The 20,726-nt window shown below is 46.2% G+C and overlaps 1 protein-coding gene across 1 annotated transcript in view; it reads right to left on the bottom strand.

The window, feature by feature from the left end:
- The window catches only part of lrrk1 (leucine-rich repeat kinase 1), a 479,049-nt gene that overhangs the window by 18,093 nt on the left and 440,230 nt on the right, over window positions 1–20,726 (bottom strand). Inside the window, exon 32 of the mRNA XM_067971653.1 lies at window positions 17,841–18,670. Coding sequence (XP_067827754.1) covers window positions 17,841–18,670 — 830 coding nt within the window. The remainder of the gene's footprint in view (window positions 1–17,840; window positions 18,671–20,726) is intronic.

The raw sequence follows: 20,726 nt of genomic DNA, 5'->3' as shown, positions 1-20,726 counted from the left end.
GGAATACACAATGAATGGGAGGACCCTAGGCAAGACAGAGGGTCAGAGGGATCTTGGTGTGCAAGTTCACAGATCCCTGAAGGCGGCCGAACAGGTAGATAAGGTGGTAAAGAAGGCATATGGGATACTTGCCTTTATTAGCCGAGGCATAGAATATAAGAGCAAGGAGGTTATGATGGAGCTGTATAAAACACTGGTTAGGCCACAGCTGGAGTACTGTGTGCAGTTCTGGTCGCCACACTACAGGAAGGATGTGATCGCTTTGGAGAGGGTGCAGAGGAGATTCACCAGGATGTTACCAGGGCTGGAGCGCTTCAGCTATGAAGAGAGACTGGGAAGATTGGGTTTGTTTTCCTTGGAGCAGAGGAGGCTGAGGGGGGACATGATTGAGGTGTACAAAATTATGAGGGGCACAGATAGGATGGATACTAAGGAGCTTTTTCCCTTCGTTGAGGGTTCTATAACAAGGGGACATAGATTCAAGGTAAAAGGCGGGAGGTTTAGAGGGGATTTGAGAAAGAACTTTTTCACCCAGAGGGTGGTTGGAGTCTGGAACTCACTGCCTGAAAGGGTTGTGGAGGCAGGAACCCTCACAACATTCAAGAAGCATTTGGATGAGCACTTGAAATGCCATAGCATACAAGGCTACGGACCAAATGCTGGAATATGGGATTAGAGTAGACAGGGCTGATGGCCGGCGCGGACACGATGGGCCGAAGGGCCTCTATCCGTGCTGTATAACTCTATGACTCTATGACTCTATGACTCACCTTGACCACTCATGTCAAAGCATTGAACTTCTTCCTGCACTGCATCCATTTTCATGATGCTGTGAGCCTGGCATTGACTTCGTCCCCCGCTGCCTCCCACTGCATTTTGAGTATATGTCTGGAGGGCCTCTTGCCTCCTCCTCCCCCACCCCACCCCACCCCCCCGACTGCGGATATAGGATGTCCCTCCTTCTGTCCACCTCTTGCACCCAAGGTCTCTAGTGCATCAGCAGAGAACCTTGGTGCATGCTCTCTCGCAGGCCTGGTACCAACTCAGATCGGCAGATTGGTGAGGTCTGGCGTTTCGATTGGAGGATGTGGGATTTGGTGGTGCGCAACCTTTATTCAATGTTTTAACATAACTCATCAGTGTGTTAACATAGGGATGGGACCTGCATCTGTGTTTTATGTGTGCGATGTCCGTGCAGACAGTAGACTGTTATTTTCAGCAAATAACAGGTACCAGCTACCTTTAAGAGGTTTTTAAGAAACATCCTCCCTTTAAGAGATTGTGCTTCCCCCTGGTGGTGGGAAGTGCGAATTGCATTGATTCCAGTGCGAGGCCCAGACTGGAACGTTGATTGCAGGTGAGTCCTTGGACCGGCCGAAACTCGCGTCCTGCCTGCGCCGGGGTCATTGGGCGCGGGGTAATAGCGCATCACGCTACCCGCGCCCAAAAACAGCCCCTATCCAATTTTACCCCCATTCTGTTTTTATATTATTCCTACCAAAGTGAATATCCTCACATTTCCCCACATTATACTCCATCTGCCACCTTTTTGCCCACTCGCTTAACCTGTCTCTATCCCTTTGCAGACTCTTTGTGTCCTCCTCACAGCTTACTTCCCCACCTAGCTTTGTATCGTCAGCAAACTTGGACACATTAAACATCATCTAAGGGCTACAGAGAGAGTGAGGCAGTCGGATTACTTTTCTATTGATACAGGGCTATGCCGAGAGAGTGGGGCAGTGGGATTAGTTTGGGATTGAAACGCTGCTATGTGGACAGAACAGGGCTGTGGGATTCATTTGGAATTGATACTGGTATATGGGGAGAGAGTGGGGCAGTGGGATTAGTGCTGGATTGCTCTACAAAGAGCCGGCACACACATAGTGGGCTGAATGGCCTTCTGTGGTTCACTGTCAGTTGGAGGTCTGATGTTTGCAAGTCTGCAGTGAAGCAACAGGACTTCAGATTGAGAGAATTACAGTTGGGTTCAAACCAGAGAACTGAACTCTACAGTACACTGGAAGGGGTAAAATCAGAGAATGTGGAACATGCTCGAGAGGCTGCATGGCCTACTCTTATTCCTAAGTTCCTGTATAATAAAGAAAAAACAGAGAAGTAAAGCAGTGTGTATTTAACCCCAAGTTAACAGCGGAAGAGTCTGTGCACTCCGCAGATTTCTGTAGAAAAGAAAATGGTGTCACAGTTTAAAGAAAGAACTTTCATTCTCAACAACATCACATCCTGGAGAAACATTTCCTGCACTTCAGGCAGAATGAATTCATTGTGGTCAATGTGGCCTTTTAACTTGGGTTGGAAATTGGTTGGGAGGTGGGAGACAGAGGGTGGGGATAAAGGATAGGTACTCTGATTGGCAGGATGTGATGACTGGTGTTCCCCAGAGATCTGTTCTGGGGACTCAACTTTTCACTATGTTTATTAATGCCACTAAATTAGGAGGGATAGTAAGTAATGTAGTTGCAAAGAGACATTGATCGATTCAGTGAGTGGGCAAAACTGGGGCAGATGGAGTTCAATGTGGGAAAGTGTGAGGTCATCCACTCTGGATCCAAGAAAAATAGATCAGAATATTTTCTAAATGGTGAGAAACTAGAAATTGTAGAGGAGCAGAGAGATTTGGGAGTCCAAGTACACAAATCATTTAAAGTTAATATACGGGTACAAAAAGCAATCAAAAAAGCTAATGGCCTTTATCTCAAGTGGGCTGGATTATAAAGGGGAGGAAGTGATGCTTCAGTTGTATAGAACCTTGTTCAGACCCCACCTGGAGACTGGGTTCAGTTTTGGGCACCGCACCTCAGGAAGATAAATATTTTACCAGTCTAGTGACATCCTCAAGGACAGGGAGCTATTGACTGTTCTCACATCACCATTCATTATCAACAGAATTACTGCTCCCTGCACTGCCTGAAAGGGTGGTGGAAGCAGATTCAATAGCAACTTTCAAAAGGTAATTGGGTAAATATTTAAAAAGGAAAAATCTGCAAGGTCAAGGGGAAAGAGCAGGGGAGTGGGACTAATTGGATAGCTCTTTCAGAGAATCAGCACAAGCATGATGGGCCGAATGGCCTCCTTCTGTGCCGTACGATTCTATGATTAACATACCGATGGTATGTGACCACCAATAAAAATGAACCACAATAAATAGCAAGGCAATGCAGAAATGCTCAGGACAAACACATCTTGAGCATATCAAGGATTCCAGAGCTGTTCAATGTAGAAGACAGACTGTGGGGCTGGCTTCTGACAGACATGCCTTGCCCACTGTGATCTGAGGCTGCGGTTACATTGACTGTGAGTGGAAGACCCAGATGGTCCTGATTGTGTGTCTTAGTGCGGTTGAGGAGTTGGCTGCATTCTGCGAGGAGCTGCTTCCAGGGGCAGAAACTGGCAAGAGACAGGCAGCAACTTGAGAGTCGCCTCCCTGTGCTGGCGATTCCGCCAGGCTGATGCTGGAGGCTGAGTTCCGCCGGCAGTCACCGATCTCCATGAGCGGAGGCAGCAACAACACCAAGAAGAATAAAAACAACAACTTGCATTTACGTTGCGCATTTAATGTAGAAAAACGTCCCAAGATGCTTCACACAAGCGTACGGTAAACAATTAGGAGGAGTGAACAAAACTAAAGGCACAGCTGCCAATGGTGGAGGATGCACAAGAGGCCAGAGTCAGAGCAACAGATAGCACTGAGGATGGGGGAGGGGTGTTGTAGGACTGCAGGAGATTACAGAGGTCGGGAGGGATTTAAACACGAGGATGAGAACTTTGAATTTGAAGTGTTGGGAAAGTGGAAGCCAATGTAGGTCAGTGAACACAGGGGTGATGGGTCAGTGGGACTTGATACAAGGCAGCGGAGGTTCGGATGAACTGACATATATGAAGGGTGAAGGATGGGAGGCCAGACTGGAGACCATTGGAACATTCGAGTCTGGAGGTGGCAAAGGCACAGATGAAGGCTTCAGCGGCAGATGGGCTGAGGCAGGGGCGGAGACAGGCAATATCATGAAGGTGAAGGTAGGTGGTCTTTGCGATGCAGAAGAAATGGTGTTGGTCGCTTAACTCTGGGTTGATTCGGACGCTGAGGTTGTGAACAGTCTGGTTTAGCCACAACAGTGGCCAGGAAGGGGGATGGAGTTGATGACAGGGACTGAAGACTAGAGCTTCCACTGTTTAGCTGGTGGAAATTATGGCTCATCCAGGACTGGATGTTGGACAGTCTGACAGCACAGAGGCAGTGGAGGGTTCAAGAAAGGTGGTGGAAGTGTAGAAATGTAGAACCTCAGTTAGACCACACTTGGAGAAGTGTGCACAGTTCTGGTCTCCATATTATATAAAGGATATAGAGGCACTGGGGAAGGTGCAACAAAGATCGACAAGGATGATACCAGAACTGAGAGGTTATACCTTTCAGGAAAGATTGAATCGACTGGGGCTCTTTTCTCTAGAAAAGAGAAGGCTGAGGGGTGACCTGATAGAGGTCTTTAAAATTATGAAAGGGTTTGATAGGGTAGACATAGAGAAAATGTTTCTACTTGTGGGGAAGGCCAAGACTGGGGGTTATAAATATAACATAGTTACTAATAAATCCAATAAGGAATTCAGGAGAAACTTCTTTACCCAGAGAGTGGTAAGAATATGGAATGGGCAACCACAAGGAGTGGTTGAGGCGAATAGCATAGATGCATTTAAGGGGAAACCAGATAAACACAAGAGGGAGAAAGAAATAAAAGGTTATGCTGATAGGGTTAGATGAAGAGGGTGGGAGGAGGCTTGTGTGGAGCATAAATGCCGATATAGACCAGTTGGGCCGAATGGCCTGTTTCTGTGCTGTACATTCTATGTAATTCTATGTAAATAAAAACAGAAAATGCTGAAAATACTCCTTTGCCTCACCAGGCTACTGTGTGAGGCATAGGAGGAGATTGCGGGGGCTCTGACACATATATTCAGAACCTCTCTGGCCACAGGGGATGTGCCAGAGGACTGGAGAACCGCTAATGTAGTACCATTATTCAAGAAGGGGAGTAGGGAAAAACTGGGGAACTACAGGCCAGTGAGCCTAACATCAGTGGTAGGAAAATTATTGGAAAAAATTCTGAAGGACAAAATTAGTCTCCACTTGGAGAAGCAAGGATTAATCAGGGATCGTCAACATGGCTTTGTCAAGGGAAGATCATGTCTGACTAATTTGATTGAATTTTTTGAGGGGGTGACTAGGCGTGTGGATGAGGGTAACGCAGTGGATGTGGTATACATGGATTTCAGTAAGGCCTTCGATAAAGTCCCCCACAGGAGACTGGTCAAGAAGGTACGAGCCCATGGAATCCAGGGTGCCTTGGCACTTTGGATACAAAACTGGCTTAGTGGCAGAAGGCAGAGGGTGATGGTCGAAGGTTGTTTTTGTGACTGGAAGCCTGTGGCCAGTGGGGTACCACAGGGATCGGTGCTGGGTCCCTTGCTGTTTGTGGTCTACATTAATGACTTGGATATGAATGTAAAAGGTATGATCAGTAAGTTCGCTGATGATACAAAGATTGGTAGGGTGGTAAATAGCGAGGAGGATAGCCTCAGTCTGCAGGACGATATAGATGGGTTGGTCAGATGGGCGGAACAGTGGCAAATGGAATTTAACCCGGAAAAGTGCGAGGTGATGCACTTTGGAGGGACTAACAAGGCAAGGGAATACACAATGAATGGGAGGACCCTAGGCAAGACAGAGGGTCAGAGGGATCTTGGTGTGCAAGTTCACAGATCCCTGAAGGCGGCCGAACAGGTAGATAAGGTGGTAAAGAAGGCATATGGGATACTTGCCTTTATTAGCCGAGGCATAGAATATAAGAGCAAGGAGGTTATGATGGAGCTGTATAAAACACTGGTTAGGCCACAGCTGGAGTACTGTGTGCAGTTCTGGTCGCCACACTACAGGAAGGATGTGATCGCTTTGGAGAGGGTGCAGAGGAGATTCACCAGGATGTTACCAGGGCTGGAGCGCTTCAGCTATGAAGAGAGACTGGGAAGATTGGGTTTGTTTTCCTTGGAGCAGAGGAGGCTGAGGGGGGACATGATTGAGGTGTACAAAATTATGAGGGGCACAGATAGGATGGATACTAAGGAGCTTTTTCCCTTCGTTGAGGGTTCTATAACAAGGGGACATAGATTCAAGGTAAAAGGCGGGAGGTTTAGAGGGGATTTGAGAAAGAACTTTTTCACCCAGAGGGTGGTTGGAGTCTGGAACTCACTGCCTGAAAGGGTTGTGGAGGCAGGAACCCTCACAACATTCAAGAAGCATTTGGATGAGCACTTGAAATGCCATAGCATACAAGGCTACGGACCAAATGCTGGAATATGGGATTAGAGTAGACAGGGCTGATGGCCGGCGCGGACACGATGGGCCGAAGGGCCTCTATCCGTGCTGTATAACTCTATGACTCTATAGCCTTTGTGGAGAGAGAATATAGAGGTAACGTTTCAGGTTGATGACCTTTCGTCAGATCTGGTGGAAAGGTAGAGCTGGGTGTCATCAGACTACATGTGAAAGCTGATCCCAGGTCTGCAGATGATGTCACCAAGGGGCAGCATGTGGATGAGGAAGTGGAGGGGCCAAGGATGATATCTTGGGGGACTCCCAAGGTGACAGTGGAGGGGTGGGAAGAGAAGCCATTACTGGAGTTGCACTGGCTATGATCAGACAGATAAGAGTGCAAGCAAGGGCAGTCCCACCAAACTGGACAATGGCGGAGAGACATTATTGGAGGATGGTGTGATTGACTGTGCCAAAGGCTGTAGAGAGGTCGAGGATGACAGTGAGACAGCTACACTACTGCAGGGCCCTTGAAACCATCCTTCATGGCTGTCCCTAGTGTGGTTCAAAGTGTGGGAAGCTTGCAATGCCTCCTGGAATGAGGCAAGCAGCGTGCTCACTAGTTCATGATCATAATGGATCGCCATCACTGGTGGTCCCCATGAGGTCTGGATCACACAGTGAATCAGCAGGCTCCTCTGTCACATCCAGTCAGTGACTCACTAATACTCAGTTTACAGTCACTGTGTTCAACAACAGAGTTCTTCAGTACTTAAAGAGTTATGAGAAATATAACTAACAATGGCAGAGGAACAAAAAATATTGGGTAAGAAAGCCAAGACTAAATAGTACCAGGATATGGTTCTGTGTTAAATTAGTCAAGAAATTTCATTGAAAAAAATTTACATAGACACCTGCTGTTGGTTTGCAATTACTCAGCGTGTTCTATTCTCAACGTCCAGAGAAATCAGTGCTCTGTTCTGAAAGATTAAAGTCTGGTTCAGACAGGTTTAAGCTGGAGCTGAGAAACTGGAGCATTTCAGTCACTGTCGGCTCAAAGTGTAATATCACACGGGCTCAAGCAGCCAATCATCAGGCCATCGGCAGCCTCAACAAGGAGAAACCAATCCCAAAAACAAGAAGCCTTTTCAGTTCAAAGTTGAAAATAGTTCACAGCCTCATGTCAAAAGCCTCTCGACTCCAGAGAGATTCCATTCACTCTTACACACCAGGGAGATTCCATTCACCCTTACACACCAGGGAGATTCCATTCACCCTTACACACCGGGGAGATTCCATTCACCCTTACACACCCGGGAGATTCCATTCACCCTTACACACCGGGGAGATTCCATTCACCCTTACACACCGGGGAGATTCCATTCACCCTTACACTCCAGGGAGATTCCATTCACCCTTACACTCCAGGGAGATTCCATTCACCCTTACACACCGGGGAGATTCCATTCACCCTTACACACCGGGGAGATTCCATTCACCCTTACACACCGGGGAGATTCCATTCACCCTTACACACCAGGGAGATTCCATTCACCCTTACACACCGGGGAGATTCCATTCACCCTTACACACCGGGGAGATTCCATTCACCCTTACACTCCAGGGAGATTCCATTCACCCTTACACCACAGGGAGATTCCATTCACCCTTACACACCGGGGAGATTCCATTCACCCTTACACACCACAGGAAGATTCCATTCACTCTTACACCACAGGAAGATTCCATTCACTCTTACACCACAGGGAGATTCCATTCACCCTTACACCACAGGGAGATTCCATTCACCCTTACACACCAGGGAGATTCCATTCACCCTTACACCACAGGGAGATTCCATTCACCCTTACACTCCAGGGAGATTCCATTCACCCTTACACCACAGGGAGATTCCATTCACCCTTACACTCCAGGGAGATTCCATTCACCCTTACACCACAGGGAGATTCCATTCACCCTTACACCACAGGGAGATTCCATTCACCCTTACACTCCAGGGAGATTCCATTCACCCTTACACCACAGGGAGATTCCATTCACCCTTACACCACAGGGAGATTCCATTCACTCTTACATAGAAACATAGAAAATAGGAACAGGAGTAGGCCATTCGGCCTTTCGAACCCTCTCCCCTATTCAATATGATCATGGCTGATCCACTATCTCAATACCATATTCCCGATCTCTCGCCATACCCCTTGATACCTTTAGTGTCTAGAAATCTATCTCGCTCCTTCTTAAATATATTCAGTGACTTGGCCTCCACAGCCTTCTGTGGTAGAGAATTCCACAGATTCACCATCCTCTGAGTGAAGAAATTTCTCCTCATCTCAGTCCTAAATGTCCTACCCCGTATCCTGAGACTGTGACCCCTCGTTCTGGACCCCCCAGCCAGGGGAAACATCCTCCCTGCATCCAGTCTGTCTAGCCCTGTCAGAATTTTATATGTTTCAATGAGATCCCCTCTCATTCTTCTAAACTCGAGTGAATTCAGGCCGAGTCGACCCAATCTCTCCTCATACGACAGTCCTGCCATCCCAGGAATCAGTCTGGTGAACGTTCGCTGCGCTCCCTCAATGGCAAGTATATCCTTTCTTAGGTAAGGAGACCAAAACTGCACACAATACTCCAGGTGTGGTCTCACCAAGGCCCTGTATAACTGCGGTAAGACATCCTTGCTCCTATACTCAAATCCTTTTGCAATGAAAGCCAACATACCATTTGCCTTCCTAATTGCCTGCTGCACCTGCATGTTTGCTTTCAGTGACTGGTGTACAAGGACACCCAGGTCCCTTTGTACATCAACATTTCCCAATCTATCACCATTTAAATAATACTCTGCCTTTCTGTTTTTCCTTCCGAAGTGGATAACTTCACATTTATCCACATTATACTGCATCTACCATGTATTTGCCCACTCACTCAACTTGTCTAAATCGCCTTGAAGTCTCTTTGCATCCTCCTCCCATCTCATGATCCCACCTAGTTTTGTGTCGTCAGCAAACTTGGAAATATTACATTTGGTTTCCCTCATCCAAAACATTTATATATATTGTGAATAGCTGGGGCCCAAGCACTGATCCCTGCAGTACCCCACTAGTCACTGCCTGCCACCATGAAAAAGACCCATTTATTCCTACTCTCTGTTTCCTGTCTGTTAACCAATTTTCAATCCATGCCAGTATATTACTGCCAATCCCATGTGCTTCAATTTTGCACACTAACCTCTTATGTGGGACTTTATCAAATGCCTTCTGAAAATCCAAATAAACCACATCCACTGGTTCTCCCTTATCTATTCTACCAGTTACATCCTCAAAAAACTCCAGTAGGTTTGTCAAACACGACTTCCCTTTCATAAATCCTTGTTGACTTTGTCTAATCCCGTTGATATTTTCTAAGTGTCCTGTTATCACATCCTTTATAATGGACTCTAGCATTTTCCCTACTACTGATGTTAGGCTAACCGGTCTGTAGTTCCCTGTTTTCTCTCTCCCTACTTTTTTAAATAGTGGGGTTACATTTGCCACGCTCCAATCTGCAGGAACTGTTCCATAATTTATAGAATTTTGGAAGATGACAACCAATGCATCCACTATTTCCATGGCTACCTCTTTTATTACTCTGGGATGCAGATTTTCAGGTCCTGGGGATTTATTGGCTTTCAGTCCCATCAATTTCTCCAGCACTATTTTTTTACTAATACTAATTTCCTTTAATTCCTCCTTCTCACTATATCCTTGGTTCCCTCGCATTTCTGGGAAGTTATTTGTGTCCTCTTCCGTGAAGACAGAACCAAAGTAATTGTTTAATTGCTCTGCCATTTCCTTGTTCCCCATTATAAATTCTCCCGTTTCTGACTGTAAGGGACCTACATTTGTCTTCACTAATCTTTTTCTTTTTACATACCTGTAGAAGCTTTTACAGTCCACTTTTATGTTCCTTGCAAATTTACTTTCCTACTCTATTTTTCCCCTTTTAATCAATCTTTTGGTCCTTTTTTTGCTGAATTCTAAACTGCTCCCAATCCTCAGGCTTGCTACTTTTTCTGGCAACTTTATATGACTCCTCTTTGGATCTAATACTATCCTTAATTTCTTTTGTTAGCCATGGTTGGGCTGCTTTTCCTTTTGTGTTTTTGCACCAGAAAGGAATGTATAATTGTTGCAATTCATGCATTCGTTCCTTAAATGTTAGCCATTGCCTATCCACTGTCATGCCTTTTAATGAAACTCCCCAAACTATCATAACCAACTCACTCCTCATACCTTTGTAGTTTCCTTTGTTTAGATTTAGGACCCTAGTTTCGGATTGGACTACTTCACTTTCCATCTTAATGAAGAATTCTATCATGTTATGGTCACTCTTCCCCAAAGGACCCCGCACAACAAGATTATTAATGAACCCCTTCTCATTGCACAATATCCAATTTAGGACAACCTGTTCCCTAGTTGGCTCCTCAATGTACTGGTCGAAAAACTATCTCATAAACACTTTTTTTATTCGTTCATGGGATGTGGGCATCACTGGCGAGGCCGGCATTTATTGCCCATCCCTAATTGCCCTCGAGAAGGTGGTGGTGAGCCGCCTTCTTGAACCGCTGCAGTCCGTGTGGTGACGGTTCTCCCACAGTGCTGTTAGGTAGGGAGTTCCAGGATTTTGACCCAGCGACGATGAAGGAACGGCGATATATTTCCAAGTCGGGATGGTGTGTGACTTGGAGGGGAACGTGCAGGTGGTGGTGTTCCCATGTGCCTGCTACCCTTGTCCTTGTAGGTGGTAGAGGTCGCGGGTTTGGGAGGTGCTGTCGAAGAAACACTCCAGGAATTCATCCTCCACAGTATTATTGCTAATTTGGTTTGTCCAGTCTATATATAGATTAAAGTCACCCATGATTACTGTAGTACCCTTGTTACATGCATCTCTAATTTCCTGTTTGATGCCATCCCCTACATTACCACTACTGTTTGGAGACCTATAGACAACTCCCACCAGTGTTTTCTGCCCCTTGGTGCTTCTTAACTCCACCCAGACTGATTCGACATCATGATTTTCTGAGCCAATATCCTTTCTCACTATTGCTCTGATTTCATCCTTTACTAACAACGCCACCCCACCTCCTTTTCCTTTTTGCCTGTCCTTCCTAAATATCGAATATCCTTGGATATTCAGCTCCCAGCCTTGGTCACCCTGCAGCCATGTCTCCGTAATTGCAATTATATCACATCCGTTTACATCTATTTGCGCTGTTATTTCGTCTACCTTATTGCGAATGCTTCGTGCATTCAGATACAGTGCCTTTAGATTTGTCTTTTTAACATTTTTAGACATCTTAACATTTTTTTGTACTATGGCCCTACTTGTCTTATTACCATTTTTTCTTACCCAGCCCCTATTTGTTAGTGCACTCTTTTGTTTTGTACACTCTGTCCCTTCCTAACACAATCTGGTTATCCTGACCCAATCACTTTCCTGCACTGCTTCTTTGTCTTTTCTCTTGAACATTCTGGATTTCTCTCCTCTGGGACCCTCCCCACCTTATTTAGTTTAAAGCCCTATCTACCTCCCTAGTTATTCGGTTTGCCAGAACACTGGTCCCAGCATGGTTCAGGTGAAGCCCGTCCCAATGGAACAGCTCTCTCTTTCCCCAGTACTGGTGTCAGTGCCCCATGAATCGAAACCCACTTCTCCCACACCAACCTTTGAGCCACGCATTCATCTCCCTGATCTGATTTACCCTGTGCCAATTTGCTCGTGGCTCAGGTAATAATCCAGAGATTATCACCTTTGTGGTTCTGTTTTTTAATGTAGTCTCCAGCTGTTCAAACTCTCTCCGCAGAACCTTTTTCTTAGTCCTACCTATGTTGTTGGTACCTACGTGGACCACGACAACTGGATCCTCCCCCTCCCACTCCAAGTTCCTCTCCAGCCCTGAGGAGATGTCCTTAACCCTGGCACCGGGTCGGCAACACAGCCTTCGGGACTCATGCTCTTGGCTGCAGAGAACAGTGTCTATCCCTCTAACTACACTGTCACCGACTACAACCACCTTCCTTTTGACTCCCCCACTTGAACGGCTTCCTCCACCACGGTGCTGTGGTCAGTTTGCTCGTCCTCCCCGCAGTCCCGGCTCTTGTCCACAAGGGTTGCAAGAACCTCAAATCTATTGGATAAGCGCAGGGTCACTACAGGGAGATTCCATTCACCCTTACACACCAGGGAGATTCCATTCACCCTCACACACCAGGGAGATTCCATTCACCCTTACACACCAGGGAGATTCCATTCACCCTTACACACCAGGGAGATTCCATTCACCCTTACACACCCGGGAGATTCCATTCACCCTTACACACCAGGGAGATTCCATTCACCCTTACACACCAGGGAGATTCCATTCACCCTTACACACCAGGGAGATTCCATTCACCCTTACACACCAGGGAGATTCCATTCACCCTTACACACCGGGGAGATTCCATTCACCCTTACACACCGGGGAGATTCCATTCACCCTTACACACCGGGGAGATTCCATTCACCCTTACACACCAGGGAGATTCCATTCACCCTTACACACCAGGGAGATTCCATTCACCCTTACACACCAGGGAGATTCCATTCACCCTTACACACCCGGGAGATTCCATTCACCCTTACACACCAGGGAGATTCCATTCACCCTTACACACCAGGGAGATTCCATTCACCCTTACACACCAGGGAGATTCCATTCACCCTTACACACCAGGGAGATTCCATTCACCCTTACACACCAGGGAGATTCCATTCACCCTTACACACCAGGGAGATTCCATTCACCCTTACACACCCGGGAGATTCCATTCACCCTTACACACCAGGGAGATTCCATTCACCCTTACACACCAGGGAGATTCCATTCACCCTTACACACCAGGGAGATTCCATTCACCCTTACACACCAGGGAGATTACATTCACCCTTACACACCAGGGAGATTCCATTCACCCTTACACACCAGGGAGATTCCATTCACCCTTACACACCAGGGAGATTCCATTCACCCTTACACACCAGGGAGATTCCATTCACCCTTACACACCAGGGAGATTCCATTCACCCTTACACACCAGGGAGATTCCATTCACCCTTACACACCACAGGAAGATTCCATTCACTCTTACACCACAGGAAGATTCCATTCACCCTTACACACCAGGGAGATTCCATTCACCCTTACACACCAGGGAGATTCCATTCACCCTTACACACCAGGGAGATTCCATTCACCCTTACACACCAGGGAGATTCCATTCACCCTTACACACCAGGGAGATTCCATTCACCCTTACACTCCAGGAAGATTCCATTCACTCTTACACTCCAGGGAGATTCCATTCACCCTTATACCACAGGGAGATTCCATTCACCCTTACACCACAGGGAGATTCCATTCACCCTTACACCACAGGGAGATTCCATTCACTCTTACACCACAGGGAGATTCCATTCACCCTTACACCACAGGGAGATTCCATTCACCCTTACACCACAGGGAGATTCCATTCACCCTTACACACCAGGGAGATTCCATTCACCCTTACACGCCAGGGAGATTCCATTCACCCTTACACACCACAGGAAGATTCCATTCACTCTTACACACCAGGGAGATTCCATTCACCCTTGCACTCCAGGAAGATCCCATTCACTCTTACACCACAGGGAGATTCTATTCACTCTTACACACCTGGGAGATTCCATTCACCCTTACACACCGGGGAGATTCCATTCACCCTCACACTCCTGGAAGATTCCATTCACTCTTACACTCCTGGAAGATTCCATTCACCCTTACACACCAGGGATATTCCATTCACCCTCACACTCCTGGAAGATTCCATTCACCCTTACACCACAGGGAGATTCCATTCACCCTTACACCACAGGAAGATTCCATTCACCCTTACACCACAGGGAGATTCCATTCACCCTTACACACCGGGGAGATTCCATTCACCCTTACACACCGGGGAGATTCCATTCACCCTTACACCACAGGGAGATTCCATTCGCCCTTACACCACAGGGAGATTCCATTCACCCTTACACCACAGGGAGATTCCATTCACTCTTACACCACAGGGAGATTCCATTCACCCTTACACACCAGGGAGATTCCATTCATTCTTACACCACAGGGAGATTCCATTCACCCTTACACACCAGGGAGATTCCATTCACTCTTACACCACAGGGAGATTCCATTCACCCTTACACACCAGGGAGATTCCATTCACCCTTACACCACAGGGAGATTCCATTCACCCTTACACCACAGGGAGATTCCATTCACCCTTACACACCAGGGAGATTCCATTCACCCTTACACACCAGGGAGATTCCATTCACCCTTACACCACAGGGAGATTCCATTCACCCTTACACACCACAGGAAGATTCCATTCACTCTTACACACCAGGGAGATTCCATTCACCCTTGCACTCCAGGAAGATCCCATTCACTCTTACACCATAGGGAGATTCTATTCACTCTTACACACCTGGGAGATTCCATTCACCCTGACACACCGGGGAGATTCCATTCACCCTCACACTCCTGGAAGATTCCATTCACTCTTACACACCTGGAAGATTCCATTCACCCTTACACACCAGGGAGATTCCATTCACCCTCACACTCCTGGAAGATTCCATTCACCCTTACACCACAGGGAGATTCCATTCACCCTTACACCACAGGAAGATTCCATTCACCCTTACACCACAGGGAGATTCCATTCACCCTTACACACCGGGGAGATTCCATTCACCCTTACACACCGGGGAGATTCCATTCACCCTTACACCACAGGGAGATTCCATTCACCCTTACACCACAGGGAGATTCCATTCACTCTTACACCACAGGGAGATTCCATTCACTCTTACACCACAGGGAGATTCCATTCACCCTTACACACCAGGGAGATTCCATTCACTCTTACACCACAGGGAGATTCCATTCACCCTTACACACCAGGGAGATTCCATTCACTCTTACACCACAGGGAGATTCCATTCACCCTTACACTACAGGGAGATTCCATTCACCCTTACACCACAGGGAGATTCCATTCACCCTTACACACCACAGGGAGATTCCATTCACCCTTACACCACAGGGAGATTCCATTCACCCTTACACACCACAGGGAGATTCCATTCACCCTTACACTACAGGGAGATTCCATTCACCCTTGCACACCAGGGAGATTCCATTCACTCTTACACCACAGGGAGATTCCATTCACCCTTACACCAGGGAGATTCCATTCACCCTTTCACCAGGGAGATTCCATTCACCCTTACACACCAGGGAGATTCCATTCACCCTTACACGCCAGGGAGATTCCATCAACCCTTACACACCAGGGAGATTCCATTCACCCTTACACCACAGGGAGATTCCATTCACCCTTACACTACAGGGAGATTCCATTCACCCTTACACACCACAGGGAGATTCCATTCACCCTTACACTACAGGGAGATTCCATTCACCCTTACACACCAGGGAGATTCCATTCACCCTTACACACCAGGGAGATTCCATTCACCCTTACACGCCAGGGAGATTCCATCAACCCTTACACACCAGGGAGATTCCATTCACCCTTACACCACAGGGTGATTCCATTCACTCTTACACTCCTGGAAGATTCCATTCACCCTTACACCACAGGGTGATTCCATTCACTCTTACACTCCGGGGACATTCCATTCACTTCTGTTGCAATGCAAGAATGAATGGTGGGATGCAAGAAGGTTGAGTGGGGAGTGGGGAGGGGGGAGAGGAGGGGGTGTTGTTTCAGCTTGAAGAGCAGAGGGTGAGAAGTGACCTAAGAATAAGTGACGTGACAAGAAGGAAGAGAAAGAGGTGTTGGAGAATGAAAAATTATAAAACTATGGGAAAAATAAAAACAAAAATGGAAATAAAATTGCAAGGAGTTAGAATGAACCCTAACTAAAGGCCTTTCTCAGAAACAGCCTGTGTCTTTCTTTTAAAAACACTGGTGATTATGGAATGGCCTTTGAGGTCTAGTTAAAGCACTTCATTGGTGCTTGGCAACATAAAAGCATGCTGGGATGGTTTTCATATTAATTTAGTTGCACAGAATTTGATACAACAGCCCAAATACACCCTTCTGTAGCAATGTGACACTCTCAATGGTTGTTAGTATTGACTGGTATTCAGGCGAGTGGCAAAGACCAAACCTGGGGAAGTACAGCCTGGCACTCAGTCCTGGGACAGTGTCTACCTGCTCAATATTGGCCCAGAATAGAAAACGTCATGATACTCTAAAAACAATGTGCTTCTCTCCAGGGCAGCACTAGATGGATGGGAATGTTGCAGTGATGAGAATCACATGCTGATAAAAGTAATGTTTTCATTCATATCAGTTTCACAAATGAGCTTTATCAAAAAGTATTAATCTAGCTGTCTATTCCAGAGGTACTCACCAAATTAACACTCGATTCATTCATATCCATATACTGTAAATTACATATACTATAAATTAAATATACTATAAACCATATATACGACAAATTATATATACCATAAATTATATATACCAGAAATTACATATACTATAAATTACATATACTACAAATCGCATATATTATAAATTATATATAGCATAAATTACATATACACTATAACTAATATATATTATGACTGATATATACCATAAATTACATATCCCATAAATTACATATAATATGAATTATATATACCTTAAATTACATATGCCATAAATTATATATACTATAAATCACATAGCCCATAAATTACTTCAGGAACGATGTGAAGGCCTTAGAGAGGGTGCAGAAGAGATTTATTAGAATGATTCCAGGGATGAGGGACTTTAGTTACGTGGATAGACTGGAGAAGCTGGGGTTGTTCTCCTTGGAACAGAGACGGTTGCGAGGAGATTTGATCGAGGTATTCAAAATCATGAAGGGTCTAGTCAGGGTAGATAGAGAGAAACTGTTCCCATTGGTGGAAGGGTCAAGAACTAGAGGACATTGATTTAAGTTGATTGGCAAAAGAACCAAAGGTGACATGAGGAAAAACTTTTTTACACAGCGAGTGGTTATGATCTGGAATGCACTGCCTGAGGGGGTGGTGGAGGCAGATTCAATCATGGCCTTCAAAAGGGAACTGGATAAGTACTTGAAAGGAAAAGATTTGCAGGGCTACAAGGATAGGGCAGGGGAGTGGGACTAGCTGGATTGCTCTTGCATAGAGCTGGCACGGACTCAATGGGCCGAATGGCCTCCTTCCGTGCTATAACCTTTCAAAATTCCATGATTCTTATTACATATACCATAAGTTACATATACTATAAATGAAGAAACCTGCATTCTCTAACTCTGCTTTGTGATATTCATCATCCTGCGCTCACATTGTGACTGTGTTTGTGTTCCTAATTGAGTGAAGCTGATAACCCACCTTGGTATCCACAGTGTGTCCTTTACTGTTAAGACTTTTACAGCTTGTAGCTGCTCGACACCATCCACTGATGGGGAAAGGTTCTCGGACCTGCCAGACGATACATTTGACTTGTCTGATTCTCCGCAGTCAGTAGAATAAGGAATACTTGTGGGACTGGCCGGAGAGCTCAGGGTACTGAATAGTGACCTGGTATTCCTGTTGGTGGAGGAGGAAGCTGAAGAGGACAGAGAACAGTAATCGGTGATGGAATCAAAATGTCTTATTATCTGCGTCCCGACCTCATCATTGAAGATGATGCTGATGTCTGTTGGGTTGGAGTCATTCATGTTGTTGGGAGTAATGGCAGTGGCTGGTGCAGCATTGACAGGCTGCTGGATAGGAAACATGTCTCTTAATGGATTACAGTCACTGCAGGTGTAGTGGGCACAGATCTGATAAGTGGGAGCATGGAACATAACTAAAGTATTTGTCTTATCATCTAGACACCAGATGGCCTCTTCTCCATTACACCCCAGGTTGCAGGTCATTGATATAATCTGGGAAGGAGGCTGATAAGGTTCTACTCTCCGAACTATTTCTGCAGTCAGTGTGTCTATGACCAGGATCCCAGGACCATTGCTGTACCACACTTCTGATTCACTGTTCACCGCTACCATATCAGTAACCGGGTATGCATTCTGTCGAAGGTCGCTGTCGGAGATTTTGAACTGGAACTTGTTTGCTGAACGTGAACACAGGTACGAACACCAGTCCTCGGGGATCTCACTGACTAACGAATAAACCGCGACCATTCCATCAGCCATGCCAGCAAGCATCAGTGGAGATTTCTGTGGCAAAGAGATTAAAACAAACATTCGGGGTTTAAAGTGCCACAGTTTAATCTTTTCAATGTATTTCTTACATTTTGGCACGTGCTGAAAACACCACAGGGCAAATCTTCGGAGACTCCGCTCCTGGTGTGGAAGCACCAGTCAGAGAATCGAAGATGGAGGCCTGCTCATCCATCAGTGGCATTCCCGATGTCTCGGTGATTTAAACTAGGAATGCCATGAATCAGGCACGCTGACTTCCACACTCAAATCTCCAATCCTCACTCATATCAAGTGAGACTCCTCCTCTGAAAATGGACTTCACTGTTGCCCGCAGTGCTCAGCACAACAGCTTGGCACTGGTTAAACCCATGGCACGAAGCCACCCATTTCATCCTTTCACTGGAAAATAGACCAGAGAACTTTGACGGAACAATGTTTCAAACAGCACTGCCCTATCACCGTGGCATTTATACTCTCTGATCTATTTTCCAGTGAAAAGATTAACTAGTGCCACGTGCTGCCAAGCTGTGAGGGAAATAGTTAATTGAATAGAGAGAGTATGTGTAGTGCCCACTCTGGGGCACTCCCTACTCCTGCACAGAGCCAGGAACTGATACCGGGAATTCCACTGTCCACCCCCATCCCCTCCCCCTGTTTTCCATTCTTAAAACTAATGGGCAGAAAATCGCAAGGGCATTGCCCAAATTCCAGATATGCACTAACAACATGCAAAACAGGCAAAAATCTATCACTAACGATAAGGGTGTGGGAATGGAGAGGGAATACTTTTCATTTGTCAAACGATAACTAATTATTGTCATATTGTGGATGACACAAAACTTGGCAATGTATTAAATAGTGAGCAGGATAGTAACAGACTTCAGGAGGACACAGACAGACTGGTGAAATGGGTAGACACGTGGCAGATGCAATTTAATGCGGATAAGTGTGAACATGGAGAGGCAGTATAATCTAAATGGTAATATTTTGAGGGGGGTGCAAGAGCAGAGGGATCTGGGGGGCATATTCACAAATCTTTGAAGGTGGCAGGGCAAGTTGATAAGGTGGGTAAGGAAGCGTATGGGAGGCTTGGCTTTGTAAATAGCGAATTGAATACAAAAACAAGTCATGCTAAACCGTTACAAATCAATGGTTAGGCCTCAGCTGGAGTATTGAGTACAATTCTGGGCACCGCACTTTAGGAAGGATGTCAAGGCCTTGGAGAGGGTGCAGAGGAGGTTTACCAGGATGATACCAGGGATGAGAGACTTCAGTTATGTGAAGAGATTGGAGAAGCTGGGATTGTTCTCCTTAGAGCAGAGAAGGTTAAAGGGAGACCTAATCGAAGCATTCAAAATAATGAGGGGTTTTGATAGAGCAAATAGGGAGAAATGGTTTCCTCTGGTAAGTGGGTCAGTAACCAGAGGTCATAGATTTAAAATAATTGGCACAAGAACTAGAGGGGAAATGAGGAGAAATGTTTTTCACACAGAGGGTTGTTAAGATCTGGAACACACTTCCTGAAAGGGCGGTGGGAGCAGATTCCATAGGAACTTTCAGAAGGTAATTGGACATGTATTTGAAGAGGATTAATTTGCAGGGTTATGGGAAAAAGCTGGGATGCGGGACTAAACTGGACAGCTCTTTTGAAGAGTCAGCTCAGGCACGATGGGCCAAATGGCCTCCTTCTGTTCTGTAAGATTCTATGATTCTATATGGGCTCTGAATTTCACCAGGGTCCTCCCATCTCCTGCCAGGAGAACAGCAGAACCCATTTGGAGAAACGGTGCTTACACCCATTAATGTTGTTTCTTTGGAGGTTCTGCCAACCTCCTACTGAAGCTGAATTCTGAGGAGTGCGGGTGTCTTTTATACATGAAGGCCTGTTGACCTCTGGCAGAAGGAGGTGGTTTGGGGATCGGGGAAGATTGTTCAGTGGGGTGTTTTGAGGGTTGATGCCATTGATGGGAATGGAGGTGCATTTGGGAAGCTGATGGGCCTGGGAGAGGACTGTAAAGTCACCTGGGGCTGCAAAGCTATGTTGGTGAAAGGGGAGGGGGATGGGAACCCC

The sequence above is a fragment of the Heptranchias perlo genome, chromosome 34, assembly GCF_035084215.1.
Source record: "Heptranchias perlo isolate sHepPer1 chromosome 34, sHepPer1.hap1, whole genome shotgun sequence".
Taxonomy (NCBI): Eukaryota; Metazoa; Chordata; class Chondrichthyes; order Hexanchiformes; family Hexanchidae; genus Heptranchias; species Heptranchias perlo.
Note: the sequence above shows the minus strand (reverse complement) of the source record. Positions and strands in the feature narration are given on the sequence as shown.